This window comes from Oncorhynchus gorbuscha, linkage group LG01 (genome assembly GCF_021184085.1).
Source record: "Oncorhynchus gorbuscha isolate QuinsamMale2020 ecotype Even-year linkage group LG01, OgorEven_v1.0, whole genome shotgun sequence".
Taxonomy (NCBI): Eukaryota; Metazoa; Chordata; class Actinopteri; order Salmoniformes; family Salmonidae; genus Oncorhynchus; species Oncorhynchus gorbuscha.
The window spans coordinates 51868701-51889277 of NC_060173.1; the positions used below are offsets into that span (position 1 = coordinate 51868701).

General features: G+C 46.2%; 1 protein-coding gene across 1 annotated transcript in view; it reads right to left on the reverse strand.

Annotated features, from left to right (window-relative positions):
* Positions 1-1051: 1051 nt before the first annotated feature.
* LOC124039562 (phosphatidylinositol 4-phosphate 3-kinase C2 domain-containing subunit alpha-like) overlaps positions 1052-20577 on the reverse strand; it is a 54760-nt gene continuing 35234 nt past the window's right edge. Inside the window, exons 13-33 of the mRNA XM_046355665.1 lie at positions 17069-17236; positions 16753-16861; positions 16231-16373; positions 14717-14905; positions 14398-14491; positions 14199-14293; positions 10395-10575; positions 9795-9899; positions 8827-8919; positions 7673-7802; positions 7411-7547; positions 6799-6968; positions 6189-6345; positions 5527-5636; positions 4815-5022; positions 4473-4597; positions 4039-4156; positions 3626-3707; positions 3155-3264; positions 2800-2925; positions 1052-2617 (exon numbers count right to left, since the gene is read on the reverse strand). Of these exons, the coding sequence (XP_046211621.1) occupies positions 2435-2617; positions 2800-2925; positions 3155-3264; positions 3626-3707; positions 4039-4156; positions 4473-4597; positions 4815-5022; positions 5527-5636; positions 6189-6345; positions 6799-6968; positions 7411-7547; positions 7673-7802; positions 8827-8919; positions 9795-9899; positions 10395-10575; positions 14199-14293; positions 14398-14491; positions 14717-14905; positions 16231-16373; positions 16753-16861; positions 17069-17236 (2833 nt within the window). The 3' untranslated portion in view covers positions 1052-2434. The remainder of the gene's footprint in view (positions 2618-2799; positions 2926-3154; positions 3265-3625; positions 3708-4038; positions 4157-4472; positions 4598-4814; positions 5023-5526; positions 5637-6188; positions 6346-6798; positions 6969-7410; positions 7548-7672; positions 7803-8826; positions 8920-9794; positions 9900-10394; positions 10576-14198; positions 14294-14397; positions 14492-14716; positions 14906-16230; positions 16374-16752; positions 16862-17068; positions 17237-20577) is intronic.

The following is a 20577-nucleotide window of genomic DNA, read 5'->3' on the forward strand; positions in this document are numbered from 1 at the left end:
TTGTTATAACTAAACTTGTTCAATCTGGGCTGTTAATATTGATTTTTGAGCTCCAGACATCTATTATCTGGATATAAATGATACAAACATCGTCTTAAAATGGTAATTCCTCAGTGCAGCAACAATATAGTGAAGGTGGTTTCTCTTTTTTTACAGGCAATCTAATAATTTGATCAGGTAAACACTTATTTTAAATCACGTTTCACGTTATATAACGGTAAGCAACGTTTTAGACTTTAAATTGCAGATTTAGAATGTGTTCATGGTTTTAGGGCATTTTCTAAGCATTAGTGAACGAAGAGCCGTTTGTGAACCAAATGAACGACTTTTAGGTGAACAGAGCAAAATAATCCGGTTCTTTGAAAATATTCGAAATGAACATGAATGCCCCCACGCGATTGAAACAACAATTTTGCGCCTGAGTGTGGGAAATTACGTCAAATGCGCCTGAGTAGAAAGCCACAATCCCGCACAGTTTTCAGACAACTGAACTGCAGCCCCGCCACTAGATTGGCTGTAAAGGTGAGGGATGGCGCTGGAGAAACACAACCATTCTCAAACAACCTTATATTTTCGGCCAAATGTGTGGTACTGTTTTTTTGGCTATGTCATAAGAATGCTTTTCACTGACTTTTCCATCTAAATAAGAATCCTGAACATCTAATCAAATGGCTACTCGGACTATTTGCATTGTTCTTCCCCCCATTTTTACGCTGCTTACTTTCCATGAATAGTCACTTTACCTCGACTAACCCGTACCCCCGCACATTGACTCTGTACCGGTACCCCCTGTATATAGCCTCGCTACTGTTATTTTATTGCTGCTCCTTAATTTTTATTTAAAGATTATTTTAGTAAATACTTTAACACGTATTTTTTAACTGCATTGCCAGCATTCAGCGCATGTGACAAATGACATTTGATTTAGAAAAGAGACCATCAGGTGCATAGAAATACAAAATAAGACGTACAATTATCAATGACAGTCAATATCACTGATTCGATTGGCCCTTTGCCAACATAAATAACAAAAAAACACAATGAACTTTAGTCTTTGTTCAAAAAACATTTAATTCGCTTTAGGAAAGAAGGGATTACAGTACACACCGATTCATTCTGGTTAAGGTAACCAATTACGAATAAATAACTGGCCATGTTAATAATACAAACTCGGCATGTTTATTTTTTTTACAGTCATTAAAATAGTGGATCGTCACTATTTGTCTTTGTTGATATTCTCTTTAAAACCCCTCCAGGATAAATTCATTATTTCATCTTTAGTTTTGTACTCGGCTCAGAGGAAGCAGCGTATCTCTTGCCCTGGATGTCTTTCCCTTTTTTTGTCCATATGGCTCCAGGTCAAGTTACCCCTACAGCACAGATCTAGGATCAGCTTACCCCACCCCAAATTCTAACCTTAAACCAATAGGTGGCGATATAACATCTGACCTTAGATCAGTGTTTAGAGGCAAACTTATCCTACATCATCAAATGCACAACAAGAGTGTGTTCGTGATACAAATCCCGAAAAGGAGTCAAGTAATTACCATTAAAAAGACATGGTGGTGTGCAGACAAGTTGGAGCTGATCGTTCCAACACCTTCTGGTGCTAGTACTGAACCCCGCTCACAGTGGAAGAACTGTTGACATTATTTGACAGAATAGATTTCTTTTTCAATTGGGGTATCACAATTTCTATCAAATATACTGTGATAAGGTTAAAGTGGAGCGTAGTAGAGATTGTGAACACACACAAGGCACCCTGTTCGGTTCCCCTTTGGAAGAGTGGTTTGCCATCATCATCAGTTCTTTTGGCACGTGATTGGGAAACACAAGATCACTCTCTTTCCTGGAGTCTGGTTTGAGACGGACACATCCCCAGCTAGCTTAGCAGGAAACCAGACGCTTCCTATTTGTCTATGTAGAAAAAAGTTACATGTAAAAATGAGCCCCTTTTTTAAAAATAAATGTGTCAATCTATATATACTCTTCTGAAAGTAAGCCATTTTGGTCCTCTAATGTCAAAATGTACAAAACATTACAGCTCTCGTGTTATAGTTTAGGAACAAACAAAATAAGTGGAGATTGTTTGCTTCAATGAGGAAACAACCATGATTAGTGAGAGAAAGGCCCCACACCCAGAAACAACCCCTAGCCTTGCCCCTATTCATTAGGCACTTGTGTAGATTTGAAAGGTCGGTGCTACAACCATATTGCTTATAATTCTTTAGGATCTACATGAACGGCCCTCAGGGGTAGGAGGGGTTTCTGGACAGGGTCAAAGAGAGTTTGGGAATGAGGTGAGCTTGAGGAGGAAGGGGGTGGAGTTTAGAAGCCCCCCCCCGGGGAGTGGCCAGTTCCGCTGCCCTTATATGGGTGTATCCCTGGAGTTTTTGAAGAGGTGAGAAGTGGAGTTGTTCCCAGGTGGAGTCGTCTAGAAGTAGGGCACGGCGGTCAGCTTGTACCAATTGACCGTCTCCTTGCTGAGGTCGAAGTCTTTGAGTTTGAGCGTGACGCCGCCCAGGTAGCAGTTCTCTCTCAGCGACTCGGCACTAAGCACGCTCAGTTGCAGCTCCCGCAGACCAAGGGTCTCCTTGCTGTAGCCACTGTACACCAGCTAAGGAGGAGGTAGTCAAAGCAGTTAACACGAGTTGGCAGCAATTTGTATTAATTCGCATTCGTCACAAAGGCAGATGAGGAGAACAGTTCCAAAGTGACAGTTGGTCAAAACACAAAGCCGTTAGCTATGACAATTTGCTAGGTGGCCTAATGAAAATGTGCCACACTGATTTCACTCACCATTTCGTTGAAAGTGGGGTTCCTGGTCTTTCTGGATATCTTTGTTTTGCACTTGGAGGTTTTGTGGGGGTCTGGGAGCAGGTATGTTTTCACATAAGGGTTAGGGTCTGTCTCCTCCTCAGATACCTATAAGCAGGCAGATGGACATGGACATGCTTAGTGGAGCATTAACTAAGGCCAAACTGAGGATTCATGTATGTAATTCAATTCCATACCATTTTATTTATCCTATCAGGGGTAAATAAATGGATCTTGAGATATGTGGGGCTAAGGATAAAGGTATCAATTAATTATACTGCCAAAAGTTTGAGATGTGCGCTAGTTAGGATTGGGCCCTGTGAGCCACCCTACTCACCAGGTCTCGGATGTGCATGACCATGATGAAGAGTGTGCTGTTCCTGTAGGAAACAGACAGCTTCACCTCCCCCTCCACTCTGCCTGAGGTTGGACTCAATGGTGGCGCCTCTGCAGGAGAAATAACTCTCAAAACTGTAGCTGCGACAATAGCGATACATATCAAATCAAATGGCTACCCAGACTATTTTTGTATTGATTGATCCACCCCCCTTTCTTATTTTTACGCTATTGCAACTCTTTGTTTATTATCTATGTATAGTCACTTTACTTCTACCTACATGTACATATTACCTCAATTACTTTGACTAACCTGTAACCCCGCACGTTTATTTAGTAAATATTTTCTTAACTGCACTGTCGGTTAAGGGCTTGTAAGGAAGATTTCACGGTAAGGTCTACACCGGTTGTATTCGGCACATTTGACAAATAAAATGTGATTTGACATATACACAATAGGACTCAGATTTACCTGGTGCTTTGGCCATCGCCTCGAATCCTTCCGTCTTGTCGTCTCTCGCGATCGGATGGAAGAATGTATAGATAAGATCACACTGATAGAGAAAGAGAGAAAATATTGAGAACCCCTTATTTGGATACTCCGTAGAGCATTGACAAATGGACTATCGGTAACCTTTCAACTAACTATGTACTAAACTTAACCCTAATCGTAGGAAGCAATTTGTTATCCAACGGATAGTATGACCATCTGTAGTGCACATACAGATGGACTATCCTGACTACCCTAAAATGTGACCAAAATATTGAGTAAAAATAGAGTGTGTTGGGCTATTATAACTCTCTGTGTGTGTGTGTGTGTGTGTGTGTGTGTGTGTGTGTGTGTGTGTGTGTGTGTGTGTGTGTGTGTGTGTGTGTGTCAATCACCTGGGTGACCTCTGTGGAGCTCCTCAACAGGTTGTGGACATAGCTGTTGAGCTCAATCTTCCTCTTGGCCGCCACGTCCTTGATGTGTGTACGGCCCAGCACCATCCTATTAGGGAACCTAGGGAGGGGACGGGGAAAGTTTAGTGCACTAACAAGAAGACGTGCATCTGTGGAGAAGTGGGCGCTACACTTTTGGGGGTGGAAGGGAAGCTTTACCCACATACAATGTAAGGCTCTTCGAGTTAAAGCACAACAAATATTCTCAATATTATTACTGTCGTTTGGCTTTCTAAGGCCATATATATGGCAGACTTTCAAAGTGTTTTTGGGAACAGGGTGCTGCCATGCCACTTCCAGACAGCTTCAGGTGCTATGAGCAACACCTACAAAATGTGGGTTCTCCCAAAAATGTGTGTGTGCACGGGTGCGCGTACCCTGGCAGCTTCCACAGAGGGAAGAGGATGCACAGCTTGTTGTGGAGCTCCTGGAACTCGTCAAAGGTGCGTAAGAGAAACTGGGCCTCGCTCTGCCCCTCTCGCAAGAGTCTCACCACATAGGTCTACAGGAGGAGGAAGACGAGGGGGAGGGGGAAAAAAAGGATTTTAGCTTATCTTGTTTAGAATTACATTCATGTTATGACTTCTCGATATGTAGATTTATTCAAACTCTTGATAAGCCAGATGTGTGTTCTTCTGGTATCCCTATAGGGCAGCTTTGCCCTGTCAGTGCAGCAGTGAGAACAATGAACACATGTACGTCTATGGTTGGAGACTCACGTAGTGCTTGTCAGGGTTGTATCTCTTCTGGAAGGAGAAGATGGAGGCGTCGCGGATGCGTCCCTCCTGCTTCAGCGTGTAGGTCTTGGGGGAGAAGGAGAGGATGGGCTCGTCGTTGGACGGCAGGCCAGAGAAGCGCATCTGGGCCAGGTTGTGGATGAAGAAGTTGAACTTGGTGGCCACGCTGCCCAGGCTGGTCTCAATCAACCTGTGAAGAGGAGGTTCAACTTCAGACAAAGGGAGTATTTTTTTATTTTTATGATACACTATTAGCTGTGTTTTCCGCTTTGCCTCTGTGAAAATGACTGAAAAGAGACAGGAGGTAAATGGAAGAAGAAATTGATAAATAGTAGCATTTCACATTAATGTTTTAGGATGGCGGTTCATGACGACATTGTTCTGCCACCAGCTGGGCATTGTGGGGCAGTCGGTAGTTGCAAATCAAGTATAGCGCTGCATTAATTGTCACTGCTGAAACACAATAATAAAATCAAAGTTACATTTCATTTGTGGCTCCTGGTCGCCTTTTCACGTCGGTCGTTCAAGCGCAAGCAATTCAAGCTACTAAACATAGTAAGGCTTAAGCACGTATTCTTGTGCCTTTTGCATTGAGAGGCTGAATCATGACTGTGGCAGGGCCTCAGAGAGGAGCGGTGCACCATGTTCAAAGCTATTCACTCGGTGGAAAAACAGCCCACTTTACAGACAGTACCTGGTGAAGAAGATGGTGGCCTCTGCGTCGGTGGTCTGGGGCTGCAGCGCGTCGTACACGTACTTAAGGTCCTGAGCTCCAGTAAGCTCTGGTAGGCCTGACAATGTCATCTGTTAAATCGCGCACGCATACAGACAAAGACACACACAATTACAATCCATTAATGTACAGCGAAAGGATTTACTAACAAAAGACTATTAGAAACCGATGACTTAGGGAAGGTCATACTCTAACAAGGGAGCTTTGATTAATGAGGCTAGAATAGAGCATTTGAATCGCTACGGTACATTCAAGAAATTCCTTAGACCAAGATGAGGGCCATCACCAAGGCCTAACAAAGGGCATTATCCAGGCAACACCAAAGTAACTCATCAAGTTGACGTCACACTTTTGGGGGAAAAAAACTATTTAGAAACACGCTTTGTGCCCCATCTATCTGACAGTGCTCCTGTGTACCATTTTTGTGAATTATTTGTGATGCCAAGCTTAAATGTCAGGTGAATTCCTAGAAAAGGCCAATGTAGTTGTTCCACCTCAACTGTTTGTGCTGTCTTTCCCACTCCTATGGTCATGCTAAAATGTTTACCATGACAACAATCATAGCGGTAGCACAAACTGATCTGGAACCAGGGCTAGGACTTGACTGTAGAGCCTTATCTTACCAGTGAGAGCAGGTTGAGGAAGAGGCCTGAGTGTTTACGGATTAGGTTGTAGGCCTGGGAGCACAGGTCCACAAACAGCTGGAAGCGACTGGTGGGCCTCTCCCCCCCGTTGATCACGTAGGCCATGTCAGAGGTCAGCACAAATGGAGCACGGTCCCTGGGAGAAGGGGCGAGAGAGAGAGAGAGAGAGAGAAAAGATTCATTCTCCATCTCCCATGTTTTAGTAAAAACAAAAACAAAGCACATGTCATGTAGCCTGGTTAAAACAGGGAGAGTTTGGTCTAGCGTAACCAGGCTACATGGCACGTTGTCTGGCACAGGTCTGAATCAGAACACTGATTTGAAAGACTTGACCAAAACCAGCAGACACTCAGGCCCCGTCTTAAACGCAAGCACAGATCCCAAATGGTATCTCTACATTTTTGTCGTTACAGGTCAATAAAGCTTTACTCTTAGTACTGAGGAAACATTTGACTTTTACTGAAGGGAGGGAATAGGTTAGCGAGAAACAGCTAAAAGGGTAGGGGAGAGAGTGTGCTAGATTTGAACCCAAGCTAGCATTGGAGGCAGATGTTTAGACTGCTAGGCCACCCCAGGCCACAGCGCGTACCTTTTGAAGCTGCCGAACATCTGGGCGTGGCCCAGGAACTTGCCGAAGTCGATGTGGAACATGTGACCGGTGGAGCGCAGCATGATGTTGTCGTTGTGGCGGTCGCAGATACCCAGCACGTAGGTGGCCACGCAGCAGCCCGCACACGAGTAGATGAAGTTCTCCGATGCCTCGAGGAACAGAGAGGAGGAGTGAGACACACATACCATTTTTCACTGTCGTGCCGACCCAAACCAGACTGCGCTGGCTTGGAAAATTCCTTTTAACATTGTCCTCTTCAGCAAGGTTCCAGCAACTCTGGTGGATGTGTAACCGGGCCGTCTCAGTACAGCTCAGTTTGACTTGGCTTGATTCAGCACAGTGTAAAAAGTCCTACAGTAGCTGGTTCTCCCTCTAATAGGCAGAATCCTCACTAGAGATCTGCATACTGGACTTTTCAGCCAATTAGTGCAGTGATAAAGGAGAAATCTGTGTGTAACATGCGCATTGCAGGCGCAGACAAGAAATAAACCGATCATATTATCGCCACTTGTTCATCGTCTCAACCTCATCCTCTGTCGGAGTCTGGGGTCCAAAGATTAAAAGGGTCAAGTTTAAGGGTCAGACAGTTACCTTCTCGTACTCATCCTCAGCAGGGTTGTACTTGCGGAGCCACTCTGCCAGGGGCTTGTCCTTGAAGGAGCCCGTCACGCCATACTCCGCCTGGATCTTCCTCAGGGTGTCTGAGGACGGCACCAGCTCCACCATACCTGGCAACACACAAAGCACCACAACACACACACTCTGTCACAACTACAGACACAGCATGAGTACGCATTGTATTACAATTAGTAAACCGGATGTGTGTGTTGTGAATTCTAGTGTGTATTAGTGCCTTTGTCTTTGCCAGTGGAGATGCATTTAAAGTTGACAATGCGCAGGTCCAGTCCCTCCTGAAGCCAGATGCGGTCCATAATCCGGATCATCTGCAGAGCCAGCATGTCCTGCCGCAGGTCCTCTCCCACCTAACACACACATACACACACGCAGGCGGGAAGGCAGACACGCAGGCAGGCACGTACACACACAGGCAGACATGCACGCAGGCAGGCAGACACGCACGCAGGCAGGCAGACACGCACGCACGCACGCACGCAGGCAGGCAGGCAGACACGCACACACAGAAGGCCCACACAGACCAAGACTCACGTTAGTTAGAATATTTATAATTAGGCGGGTGCTTATATTTGTCCTATTTCCCAGATGTACAAGCGTGTATTCATGCGTATTAATATGCATGTGTGACTTGGAAATGTGTTTGTTGCAGCCAGGGTCTGCCATTATCAATGCGGCCCTGGAACAAGTAGGGCTAAGTGACTTGCTCAAGGACACATCAACAGATTTGAACCTTGTCGGCTCGGAGATTCGAACTAGAGACTTTTCGATTAACGCTCTAACCGTTAGGCCACCTGCCACCCCTAAGTTATCATCCACAGAAACATATTTTATTCTCATTCAGAGTTTCTTTCCATCTGTCTGTCAATGTCTGGTCAAGCAAAGACTTCCCTACACATTCTATTGACAGAGCCCTATGTTGTGATATTGTCATGCCACCAGGTGGTGCTGTTTTAACTACGAAACCAAAGACAAGATGCAAACGATTGTAGTAACTGATCTCTTTTCTATGTTGGAAAAAATTACACTTAAAGCAGCAAATCAAAACCAAGGGAACTCTTTAGAATCTATTCCTGCAATCCTCCATGCTTCAAACACTCCCAAAGCAATGACTAACTGTCCATTAATTCATGTAGAGAACGGCTCGAAAATGTGTCGGTATTTCCAGTGACATGTCAAGGACTACTAAGTATTACACCTCTGATAAATTGCTTGTTCATGGAACTTGGAAGTGCATATTTCATTGAGTCTGGTGTCACAGAAAAATAATCTAGTAGTCTAATCTGTATAGGAGTGATGATCTAGGATCAGGTCCCCCCCTCTTATTTATTATGATTTAAAAGGCCAAACTGCACTCCCAGCCCTGCCTCCCACCTTGAACATGACATTGATCTCCTCTCCCAGAGGGTCAGCGTTCACCAGGGCCAGCTTCAGGGGCACCGCATTGGAGTTGAAGAAGGAGCACGACTGTACACAGACACAGAGAGAGGGAGCAAGAGAGAGAGGGGAGAAAGAAAGGAGAGAAAAAAAGAAAGAGAAAGAGAGAAAAAATAGAAAGGGGAGAGAGAGGAGAGTGCCTGTGGTTAGTTATACAAGCCTGCCCTGGCCATGGGAGCACTGGCCTGCTTTTGGGAGACAAAGGGGGGATGATTTTATTCAGTGAGGGGGCATCACTTTGGATTGTCTGGTACGAGATTGGGGTCAGATACACCGGTGAGCACAACACACACTAACACATACAGATCATCTCATATACAAAATGCACACAGTACACAAAACGCACACACGCAGCCACACACACTTGCCCAGCTGTGAGAAACATGGTGGGGGTGTGCGGACGGAGCACAGCGCTCAGTCAGAAAGGAAAAAGGAGAGCCGCCGAGGACAGGGAAGAGCATGCCTGCATTACACACTTACAGTAGATGTACGGGACTAGATCTTTTATTCTAGTCAATGGCCTCTTACAAGAGGTGGTGGAGGGGTAACTAGGAAGTAACTGAAGTGACCTGTAGATTAAGTGCCAGTTAGCATTTGGACGGTGGAGGTTATGACGGCTTGATCAGCCACTTGGACAACTACAGTATGGGTCATCGAGATATGGCCATTTGTTGTTGAAATGGAGGAAATGATGCTGATCAGTTGACATGTCAGCCTCCAGTAAGCGACGGACCAAACAAGTAACCCCATGGTCAAATGGGCATTTGCTGAGTGTACGGTCAAACTTTAAGCTGGTAACAGATCCGTTTGTGCCGTCTTGTATGACAATGACCATAGGAAACAGACCTGGGACCAGGCTTGTCGTGCTTTGGGTCATTGTTTCCATTGTTGGACAACGGACGTACCTTGATGTTGAGTTGTTTGGCCTCCAGGCTGGGGCTGAGGGGCAGTCTGCAGCTGTTCCTCTGGAAGAATGACTGCACCCTCTCCAGACCTTCCTGGAGCACCACCTACACACACAAATAGTTGAATTAATGTCAAGCCTTCACGGTTTAAATTATGATGTAAAAAATGGGCACTTAAACACAATTGGTAAATAACATAAGTAGTTAAACGAGACATCCAGACCATAACTAAATAGAGTATTTTATTTGTCTATTATTTTGCCTTTATTTAACTAGGCAAGTCAGTTAATAACAAATTCTTATTTTCAATGACTGTCTAGGAACAGCGGGTTAACTGCCTTGTTCAGGGGCAGAATGACAGATTTTTACCTTGTCAGCTTGGGGGATTCGATCTCGCAACCTTTCGGTTACTAGATGCTCTAACCACTAGGCTACCTGCCGCCCCAACAGCAGACCGTAAAATAAAGTGTTATCAAGCCCTTTTAGAGGCTTGTGAGATACAGTAGATAGTATTCTAGTAGTATGTGTGTGTGTGTGTGTGTGTATATATGTTGGTGTGTGCCTGTCGGTGTGTGTTCGAATGCCTCCTGGCCCTCTCACCTGTCGAGCGTAGCCCCCGGCCTGCCGGACCTTCTCGGCCAGCGCCCCCAGCAGAGTGACCAAGCGGGTCTGTTTGTCCAGCTCGGCCCGGAGGCCGGCCCCACACAGACAAAGCAGGGCCCCCAGCACCTGGTCGTACCTCCGGCCAAACGCTGGGTCCTGTACTGCATCCCTCAGTAGCCTGGTGGGGAGAGTGAGGGGAGTATAATGGGATCGGACAAACCAGGGTCGTGTTCATTATGCACCAAACGGGAGAAAATGGACTTAAACCAGGAGGGACTTCCCGGACTTGTAAGAAAGAACACAACCCTTTTTCAAAATGCTTTCAAACGTTTTCCATTCCGTGCCCTAATGAACAAGACTCAGTTCACATTTCTGACTACCTATTGCTTAATTTGAGGGAACCAGCGACCTTGCATTTATGGAGTAGAAGGATGAAGTTTCCCAGCCTAGACACACATTTAAAAATCAGTTTTGGGTACCTCCTGTTCCATAAAAGTCTACATTATACCACCTAGCAAAACACCTCTATTCTATATACTATGCTATGCTTCATAAACACACACACACACACTACTAGAATACTACTTTCACAGTCCCCAGGTCCAGAACAAATTCAAGGAAACGTACAGAATTATACAGAGCCATGAGTGCATGGAACTCCCATCTTATATAGCGCAAGTGAACAGCAAACCTGGTTTAAAAAAAAACAAATAAAGCAACACCTCACGGCACAACGACACTCCCCCATGTGACCTACTTGTCGTGTGTATGTACTGACATCAGGTTTTATTTTATTTAACTAGGCAAGTCAGTTAAGAACAAATTCTTATTTACAATGGCGGCCTACCCAGGCCAAACCCTAACCCGGGTGACGCTGGACCAATTGTGCGCCGCCCTACAGGACTCCCAATCACAGCCGGATGTGAAATAGCCTGGAATTGAACCAGGGTCTGTCGTGACGCTGCGCCACTTGAAAGCCCATACTTGGGAGTTGATGGGTTGGGGAGTAACGTATTACATGTAAGTGATTACAAAAAGAATGTCAACTAATCTGTTACATTACCAGCAGACAAATTATAATCAGATTACAGACACTTTTGAAAAAGTAGATGATTACTTAAATTCAGAAAGGCCGTTTGCGGAAGAAAAATTATATTTCACACTTCTCTGGTTTCTCAATGACATTCAAATCAGCATTGAAAAAAAGGCGCAAGTTTAAGTTTGTTCAAAGCTAAGCGAGTCTGAACACAAGAGAGAGACTAGTCAAGGACCATATCACCTCCACCCTACCTGACACCCTAGACCCACTCCAATTTGCTTACCGCCCAAATAGGTCCACAGACGATGCAATCTCAACCACACTACACACTGCCCTAACCCATCTGGACAAGAGGAATACCTATGTGAGAATGCTGTTCATTAACTACAGCTCGGCATTCAACACCATAGTACCCTCCAAGCTCGTCATCAAGCTCGAGACCCTGGGTCTCGACCCCGCCCTGTGCAACTGGGTACTGGACTTCCTGACGGGCCGCCCCCAGGTGGTGAGGGTAGGCAACAACATCTCCTCCCCGCTGATCCTCAACACTGGGGCCCCACAAGGGTGCGTTCTGAGCCCTCTCTTGTACTCCCTGTTCACCCACGACTGAGTGGCCACGCACGCCTCCAACTCAATCATCAAGTTTGCGGACGACACAACGATGGTAGGCTTGACTACCAACAACGACGAGACGGCCTACATGGAGGAGGTGAGGGCCCTAGGAGTGTGGTGTCAGGAAAATAACCTCACACTCAACGTCAACAAAACTAAGGTAGATGATTGTGGTAGTAAGTTTTAAGTTCCTCGGCATACACATCACAGACAAACTGAATTGGTCCACTCACACAGACAGCATCGTGAAGAAGGCGCAGCAGCGCCTCTTTAACCTCAGGAGGCTGAAGAAATTCGGCTTGTCACCAAAAGCACTCACAAACTTCTGCAGATACACAATCGAGAGCATCCTGGCGGGCTGTATCACCGCCTGGTACGGCAACTGCTCCGCCCTCAACCGTAACGCTCTCCAGAGGGTAGTGAGGTCTGCACAACGCATCACCGGGGACAAACTACCTGCCCTCCCGGACACCTACACCAACCGATGTTACAGGAAGGCCATAAAGATCATCAAGGACATCAACCACCTGAGCCACTGCCTGTTCACCCCGCTATCATCCAGAAGGCGAGGTCAGTACAGGTGCATCAAAGCTGGGACCAAGAGACTGAAAAACAGCTTCTATCTCAAGGCCATCAGACTGTTAAACAGCTACCACTAACATTGAGTGGCTGCTGCCAACACACTGACACTGACTCAACTCCAGCCACTTTAATAATGGGAATTGATGGGAAATGATGTAAATATATCACTAGCCACTTTAAACAATGCTACCTTATATAATGTTACTTACCCTACATTATTCATCTCATATCCATACGTATATACTGTACTCTATATCATCGACTGCATCCTTATGTAATACATGCATCACTAGCCAGTTTAACTATGCCACTTTGTTTACATACTCATCTCATATGTATATACTGTACTAGATACCATCTACTGTATCTTGCCTATGCTGCTCTGTACCATCACTCATTCATATATCCTTATGTACATATTCTTTATCCCCTTACACTGTGTATAAGACAGTAGTTTTGGAATTGTTAGTTAGATTACTTGTTGGTTATTACTGCATTGTCGGAACTAGAAGCACAAGCATTTCGCTACACTCGCATTAACATCTGCTAACCATGCGTATGTGACAAATACAATTGGATTTGATTTGATTTGAATGGAGTGACGAGTTTCAGAAGAAAGATCTTTGTTTCAGGCCATTTTGAGCCTGTAATCAAACCACAATTGCTGATGCTCCAGGTACTCAACTAGTCTAAAGAAGGCCAGTTTTATTGCTTCTTTAATCAGAACAGCAGTTTTCAGCTGTGCTAACATAATTGCAAAAGGGTTTTCTAATGATCAATTAGCCTTTTAAAATAATAAACTTTGATTAGCTAACAAAACGTACCATTGGAACACAGGAGTGATGGTTGCTGATAATGGGCCTCTGTACGCCTATGTAGATATTTCATTAAATAAATCAGCCGTTTCCAGCTACAATAGTCATTAACAATGTCTACACTGTATTTCTCATCAATTTGATGTTATCGTAATGGGATTTATTTTGGTCTTTCCTTCAAAAACAAGGACATTTCTAAGTGACCCCAAACTTTTGAACGGCAGTGTATGTACATTGTAAAGTTTGTCTGTAATGTATTTTTCGTTATGTGTCGGACCCCAGTAAGACGAGCCGTCGCCATTGGCGAATGGGGATACTAATAAATAATTCAAATCAAATACCAGATATCTCCAACTGCTGATGATTTTATTTACCCCCCACCATGTTTTCTGAATAATTATTTACTTACATTTTTTTTGGTACATAAAAGACTGTAAAAACACCAAGAAAACATCTCCAAGTGACCTACATTTTGTTCCAAAGTATTCCCACGCGTTACAAATATGTGATTGTACGCAAACGTAAGCAAGTTGAGGTGATTATGTTTTAGTCAAATGTTAAATCTGTTTGGGCTTCTTGCACTTGTACCCATACTTGACTATTTTTATGAGCTGCTCACACTGTATATCCCCCTGAGCGTGAGCACCTGCCAACAAGGCTGGTGAATTCTACATTCTTATCCGTCAACTCCAAAAATCGACCCGCATTTGGGCTGGTGGTTGGTGTTCATTCTAGGCCCCGGTGGAGACTCACCAGTACAGGTAAAGGGTGATGTTGACGTTGCCCTGTGCTCTGGACAGCAGGAATATCACCAGGGCGTTCTTCAGGTGACACTCAAACTTCAGCGCCTGAGAGAGCGACAAGGACACGGAAAAGGATAAGTGGGTGAGAAAATAATTTGGGTCACTAACAAATTGTTTACCTGTGTATGTGTGTACTACAGACTGTTCACCTGCACGAGCTGAGGCAGGTAATCGGCCAACTCGTCATCACTGCTGGATTCGATCCAGCTGACAGCCACACTCCTCACCTCTGTGTCAGCAAACCTGCAGGACAGAGATCAAGACAGGCAGGTCAAACTTGAGGGTGACCTTTAACCTACATACTCACGTAAAACGTCAACTCGCACACCTCCCACTTTACAAATATGACTTATCTACCGCAGGTTTCTATTGACCACAGTTTAAACTCTAGCTTGACACACTCAAACTTGAGTGTGTGTGTGTGTGTGTCTGCCTCTCTCTCTGTGTCTGTGTGTCCACCACACATACTTAGAGTCGAGCAGCTCCAGGGCACAGACGGGTTGGAGTGAGGGCCAGTTGTGGAGGAGGGCGTGAATCTCAGCCATGCTGCCCCAGTCCCAGCTGGGGGCGCTGGCCAGCACCTTGGGCAGGCTGTGGGTGTGAGCTCGGCAGTGGTGCCGCTGGTCCCACAGCAACTGGCGGTCAGCCCGCGTCAACCTAGGGTTGGGAGGGAGGAGGAGAGAGAGGGGTGATACCGGTGAGTCGGAACATAGACCACTGCTACCGCTGACAGGGTTCTCACAACAGAGACCCTATTAGAAATCACTTTCCTCAGATTCTATATGTAATTTATGGTCATCACCATCTGGGTCATGTTCAGTTAGGCACGAAACAACAACAAAAAAGGGTCTGAAGCAAAGTCAAATGGGTTGGAACTATCAATACTTGACCAGTAAGAAGCGTGTGTGTTTGTTTTCCATTGCAAAACATTTTGCTACGGTGTGGTAATGAACACTATGAATGAAAGCTATACGATAGACGGCAGTGCAGCACTCTCTTGCCACAAATCCCACCAACAGCTCCTATAATGCTCATCCCCTCTGAAGACACAGGTCCTGTGGACACCTCTGGGTGCCACGTTATGGTTTTTGCCATAGCACTACACAGCTGATTCAAAGAATCAAAGCTTGATGATGACTTGGTTATTTGAGTCAGCTGTGTAGTGCTCGGGCAAAAAAACTAAACGTGCCCCCAGTTTGGGAAACCCCTGGTTTACAGGCTATGCTGTGGACAGCTTTTCAGGTTAGCTCTGGTTCTGAGATAACCTTTAGGACTCGGAAATACACCCAAACAAAACAGAAGGCAAAACCATATGGTTATAAATCGGAGTAAATGAGAGAAAGCTCAGAGAAAGTAAAAGGGATTAGCGCTTTAGAAGAAATTGCTCTCTGTGGAGGCTGGGAAAAAGGGTAATGAATCTGGCTGGCAGCCTGGGGTGGGTTTAAGTGGGTATTTATATGCCCACAGTTAAACGTCTGGGGGAACAGACACTGAAATGAGAACAGACATCTATGGTCTGGGAGGACTGGAGAGTCATTTGGGGATAAAGCCTTCATAAGGCACTACATAACACCATTATAATAATGACATAACAGTTGTCATGATGGCAGCTGGTATCAGCTTATGACAACAGACGTGACAAAGTTATGACACAAACTGTTATGAACCTTCCTTCATAAGGCCCTACACATCACTGTTATGAACCTTCCTCCTTAGGGCCCGAAATATCACTGTTATGAACCTTCCTTCTTATGGCCCTACATATCACGATCATAATTATGACATAGCAGATGTCATAAACCGTGAGACACTAGCTGCCATGACGGTTTATGACAACTGCCGTGTCATAATTATGATCGTGATATGTAGGGCCTTAAGAAGGAAGGTTCATAACAGTGATATGTAGGGCCTTAAGAAGGAAGGTTCATAACAGTTTGTGTCATCATAACTCATGTATTAAATCTTGACGACAGACACAGTACCCGAAGGTAGAGGCTCGGCTGCAAAGTTTCTCCACCCGGCGGCGCAGGTCAGGGTCCAGCTCCTCCAGGGTGTTGGGGTCAGGGCAGGGGCTCTCCTGGGGCCCCACGTACAGCACGTCCACCGCTGGGCTGGGGAAGTCGACCTGGGGGGGTCATGGAATGGTTAGGCAGACACACAAACTTGCATGGGTACACAAACATTAGGTCACCACAAAATGGGAAATGTGTTTGAGATAGGGGACTGTGTAAGAGAGACTTTGGGTAATGTTTGAAGTAAAAAATGTAAAAGCTTTTTCTTCAATTTTGCTTGAGGTTAAAACTGATCTAACACGATTGAACAGGTGCTTGGCTTCACCTGTCCAATTGTGTTGAATCACTGATTGCTTTGAAAAAGGGAGGGAAGATTTGCATTTGAACAGGACCTACACACAAGAAAATCGCAGAACATTGACTTGGACGGCAAAGGCCCGCTCTAGTAATTTTCTATGGGTACAGTATTGCTGTGTAGAGTCGTGGAGTCACCTGCAGTATGATCCTCTCGGCCAGGTTCTTCCTCCGGATCCCAGCTGCAGCAGAGGCAGCCTGAGGAGAGGTCCACAGACACAGCAGCTTGGTTCCCCTCGCCAGCACCCTGGAAAAAACACACGCATAAGCATACATCGCTACACACACACACACACACACACACAAAACACCCCAACATTCTGAATCCCCAATAGACAGCTATTAACACAATCAACTCTTGAAATACACTCAGTTCGAATTCCATACAACACAACAAACACACAAACAGCAATTGCACAGTCAACAACACTACTGAAAATGTGTTGCGCATCACCGTCGGAAGTCAAATAGAGGCAGGGAGATTTTGCCCAGCACTTCTGGTCCTTTGCGCTGTTTGTTGGAGTCTGGGGAGCCGCTGGCGTTCTGGTTCAGGACCCCAAAGAGGGAGAGAGTCAGCATCGACTCTAATGGAAGCAGGGAAACCGCCATTGGAAAGTTGATCCTGGAAAGAGGGAACAGAGTGAAAATAAGAGTGAGAAATGGAGAGGGATTGGAGTGAGAATAGTGAATAAGTATGAACGTGCATAGCTTATGAGTCTGTATTCCCACTCGCCTGCGAGTAGATTCTTAGATCATCATCATACGGTTTGTGGCTCAGTTGTAATGAGGGTTCAATTCCCGCAAAGATCACATACAAAAACACGTACAGCATCCCTCACTGTCCTGCAAGATGTTTTGGATCAAAGGGTCTGCAAGTGGAATCTGCCATCTATTTACTCGTAATTGTATCCAGTGATAGGCTGAACGATACACTGATTATGGGTAACAACAGACCTCGCCTTGTCTTGGCTATCAGTTTTGTATTATCAGTTTTGTATTACTGTCATGCTACGTGGTTGTGTTGGAGCCTGCATGACAGAAAGCGAAGAACATTCAATCCTAGTCTACATTTTGATACTAAAGAGGCAAACGTGAAAGGTACAGGCACATAATTAATTAATAAACATAGCCGTCTGTGTATCAAAGATAATTGTGTAGTCTAGAGCGATTTTCTAGGTTAGCTAGCCAGCTATTGTCGTTCTTTTAACGCAACGTAACGTAATCAACACTGCTAGCTAGCCAGCTAGCCCCCGAATAGCAGCACTGTAGAAACTACTACACTCAACGGAACGACTTGATTAGTGTAGTGTCAACAACGCAGCCACTGTCAGCTAGCCTACAAAGTCAACAACGCAGCCACTGCCAGCTAGCCTACTTCAGCAGTACTGTATCATTTTTAATAATTTTAGTCAATAAGATTCTTGCTACGTAAGCTTAACTTTCTGAACATTCGAGACGTGTAGTCCACTTGTCATTCCAATCTCCTTGCATTAGCGTAGCCTCTTCTGTAGCCTGTCAACTATGTGTCTGTCTATCCCTGTTCTCTCCTCTCTGCACAGACCATACAAACGCTCCACACCGCGTGGCCGCTGCCACCCTAATCTGGTGGTCCCAGCGCGCACGACCCACGTGGAGTTCCAGGTCTCCGGTAGCCTCTGGAACTGCCGATCTGCAGCCAACAAGGCAGAGTTCATCTCAGCCTATGCCTCCCTCCAGTCCCTCGACTTCTTGGCACTGACAGAAACATGGATCACCACAGATAACACTGCTACTCCTACTGCTCTCTCTTCGTCCGCCCACGTGTTCTCGCACACCCCGAGAGCTTCTGGTCAGCGGGGTGGTGGCATAGGGATCCTTATCTCTCCCATGTGGTCATTCTCTCTTTCTCCCCTTACCCATCTGTCTATCGCCTCCTTTGAATTTCATGCTGTCACAGTTACCAGCCCTTTCAAGCTTAACATCCTTATCATTTATCGCCCTCCAGGTCCCCTCGGAGAGTTCATCAATGAGCTTGATGCCTTGATAAGCTCCTTTCCTGAGGACGGCTCACCTCTCACAGTTCTGGGCGACTTTAACCTCCCCACGTCTACCTTTGACTCATTCCTCTCTGCCTCCTTCTTTCCACTCCTCTCCTCTTTTGACCTCACCCTCTCACCTTCCCCCCTACTCACAAGGCAGGCAATACGCTCGACCTCATCTTTACTAGATGCTGTTCTTCCACTAACCTCATTGCAACTCCCCTCCAAGTCTCCGACCACTACCTTGTATCCTTTTCCCTCTCGCTCTCATCCAACACTTCCCACACTGCCCCTACTCGGATGGTATCGCGCCGTCCCAACCTTCGCTCTCTCTCCCCCGCTACTCTCTCCTCTTCCATCCTATCATCTCTTCCCTCTGCTCAAACCTTCTCCAACCTATCTCCTGATTCTGCCTCCTCAACCCTCCTCTCCTCCCTTTCTGCATCCTTTGACTCTCTATGTCCCCTATCTTCCAGGCCGGCTCGGTCCTCCCCTCCCGCTCCGTGGCTTGACGACTCAATGCGAGCTCACAGAACAGGGCTCCGGAAGGCCGAGCGGAAATGGAGGAAAACTCGCCTCCCTGCGGACCTGGCATCCTTTCACTCCCTCCTCTCTACATTTTCCTCCTCTGTCTCTGCTGCTAAAGCCACTTTCTACCACTCTAAATTCCAAGCATCTGCCTCTAACCCTAGGAAGCTCTTTGCCACATTCTCCTCCCTCCTGAATCCTCCTCCCCCTCCCCCCTCCTCCCTCTCTGCAGATGACTTCGTCAACCATTTTGAAAAGAAGATCGACGACATCCGATCCTCGTTTGCTAAGTCAAACAACACCGCTGGTTCTGCTCACACTGCCCTACCCTGTGCTCTGACCTCTTTCTCCCCTCTCTCTCCAGATGAAATCTCGCGTCTTGTGACGGCCGGCCGCCCAACAACCTGCCCGCTCGACCCTATCCCCTCCTCTCTTCTCCAGACCATTTCCGGAGACCTTCTCCCTTACCTCACCTCGCTCATCAACTTATCCCTGACCGCTGGCTACGTCCCTTCCGTCTTCAAGAGAGCGAGAGTTGCACCCCTTCTGAAAAAACCTACACTCGATCCCTCCGATGTCAACAACTACAGACCAGTATCCCTTCTTTCTTTTCTCTCCAAAACTCTTGAACGTGCCGTCCTTGGTCAGCTCTCCCGCTATCTCTCTCAGAATGACCTTCTTGATCCAAATCAGTCAGGTTTCAAGACTAGTCATTCAACTGAGACTGCTCTTCTCTGTATCACGGAGGCGCTCCGCACCGCTAAAGCTAACTCTCTCTCCTCTGCTCTCATCCTTCTAGACCTATCGGCTGCCTTCGATACTGTGAACCATCAGATCCTCCTCTCCACCCTCTCCGAGTTGGGCATCTCCGGCGCGGCCCACGCTTGGATTGCGTCCTACCTGACAGGTCGCTCCTACCAGGTGGCATGGCGAGAATCTGTCTCCTCACCACGCGCTCTCACCACTGGTGTCCCCCAGGGCTCTGTTCTAGGCCCTCTCCTATTCTCGCTATACACCAAGTCACTTGGCTCTGTCATAACCTCACATGGTCTCTCCTATCATTGCTATGCAGACGACACACAATTAATCTTCTCCTTTCCCCCTTCTGATGACCAGGTGGCGAATCGCATCTCTGCATGTCTGGCAGACATATCAGTGTGGATGACGGATCACCACCTCAAGCTGAACCGGCAAGACGGAGCTGCTCTTCCTCCCGGGGAAGGACTGTTTTCCATGATCTCGCCATCACGGTTGACAACTCCATTGTGTCCTCCTCCCAGAGCGCTAAGAACCTTGGCGTGATCCTGGACAACAAACTGTCGTTCTCAACTAATATCAAGGCGGTGGCCCGTTCCTGTAGGTTCATGCTCTACAACATCCGCAGAGTACGACCCTGCCTCACACAGGAAGCGGCGCA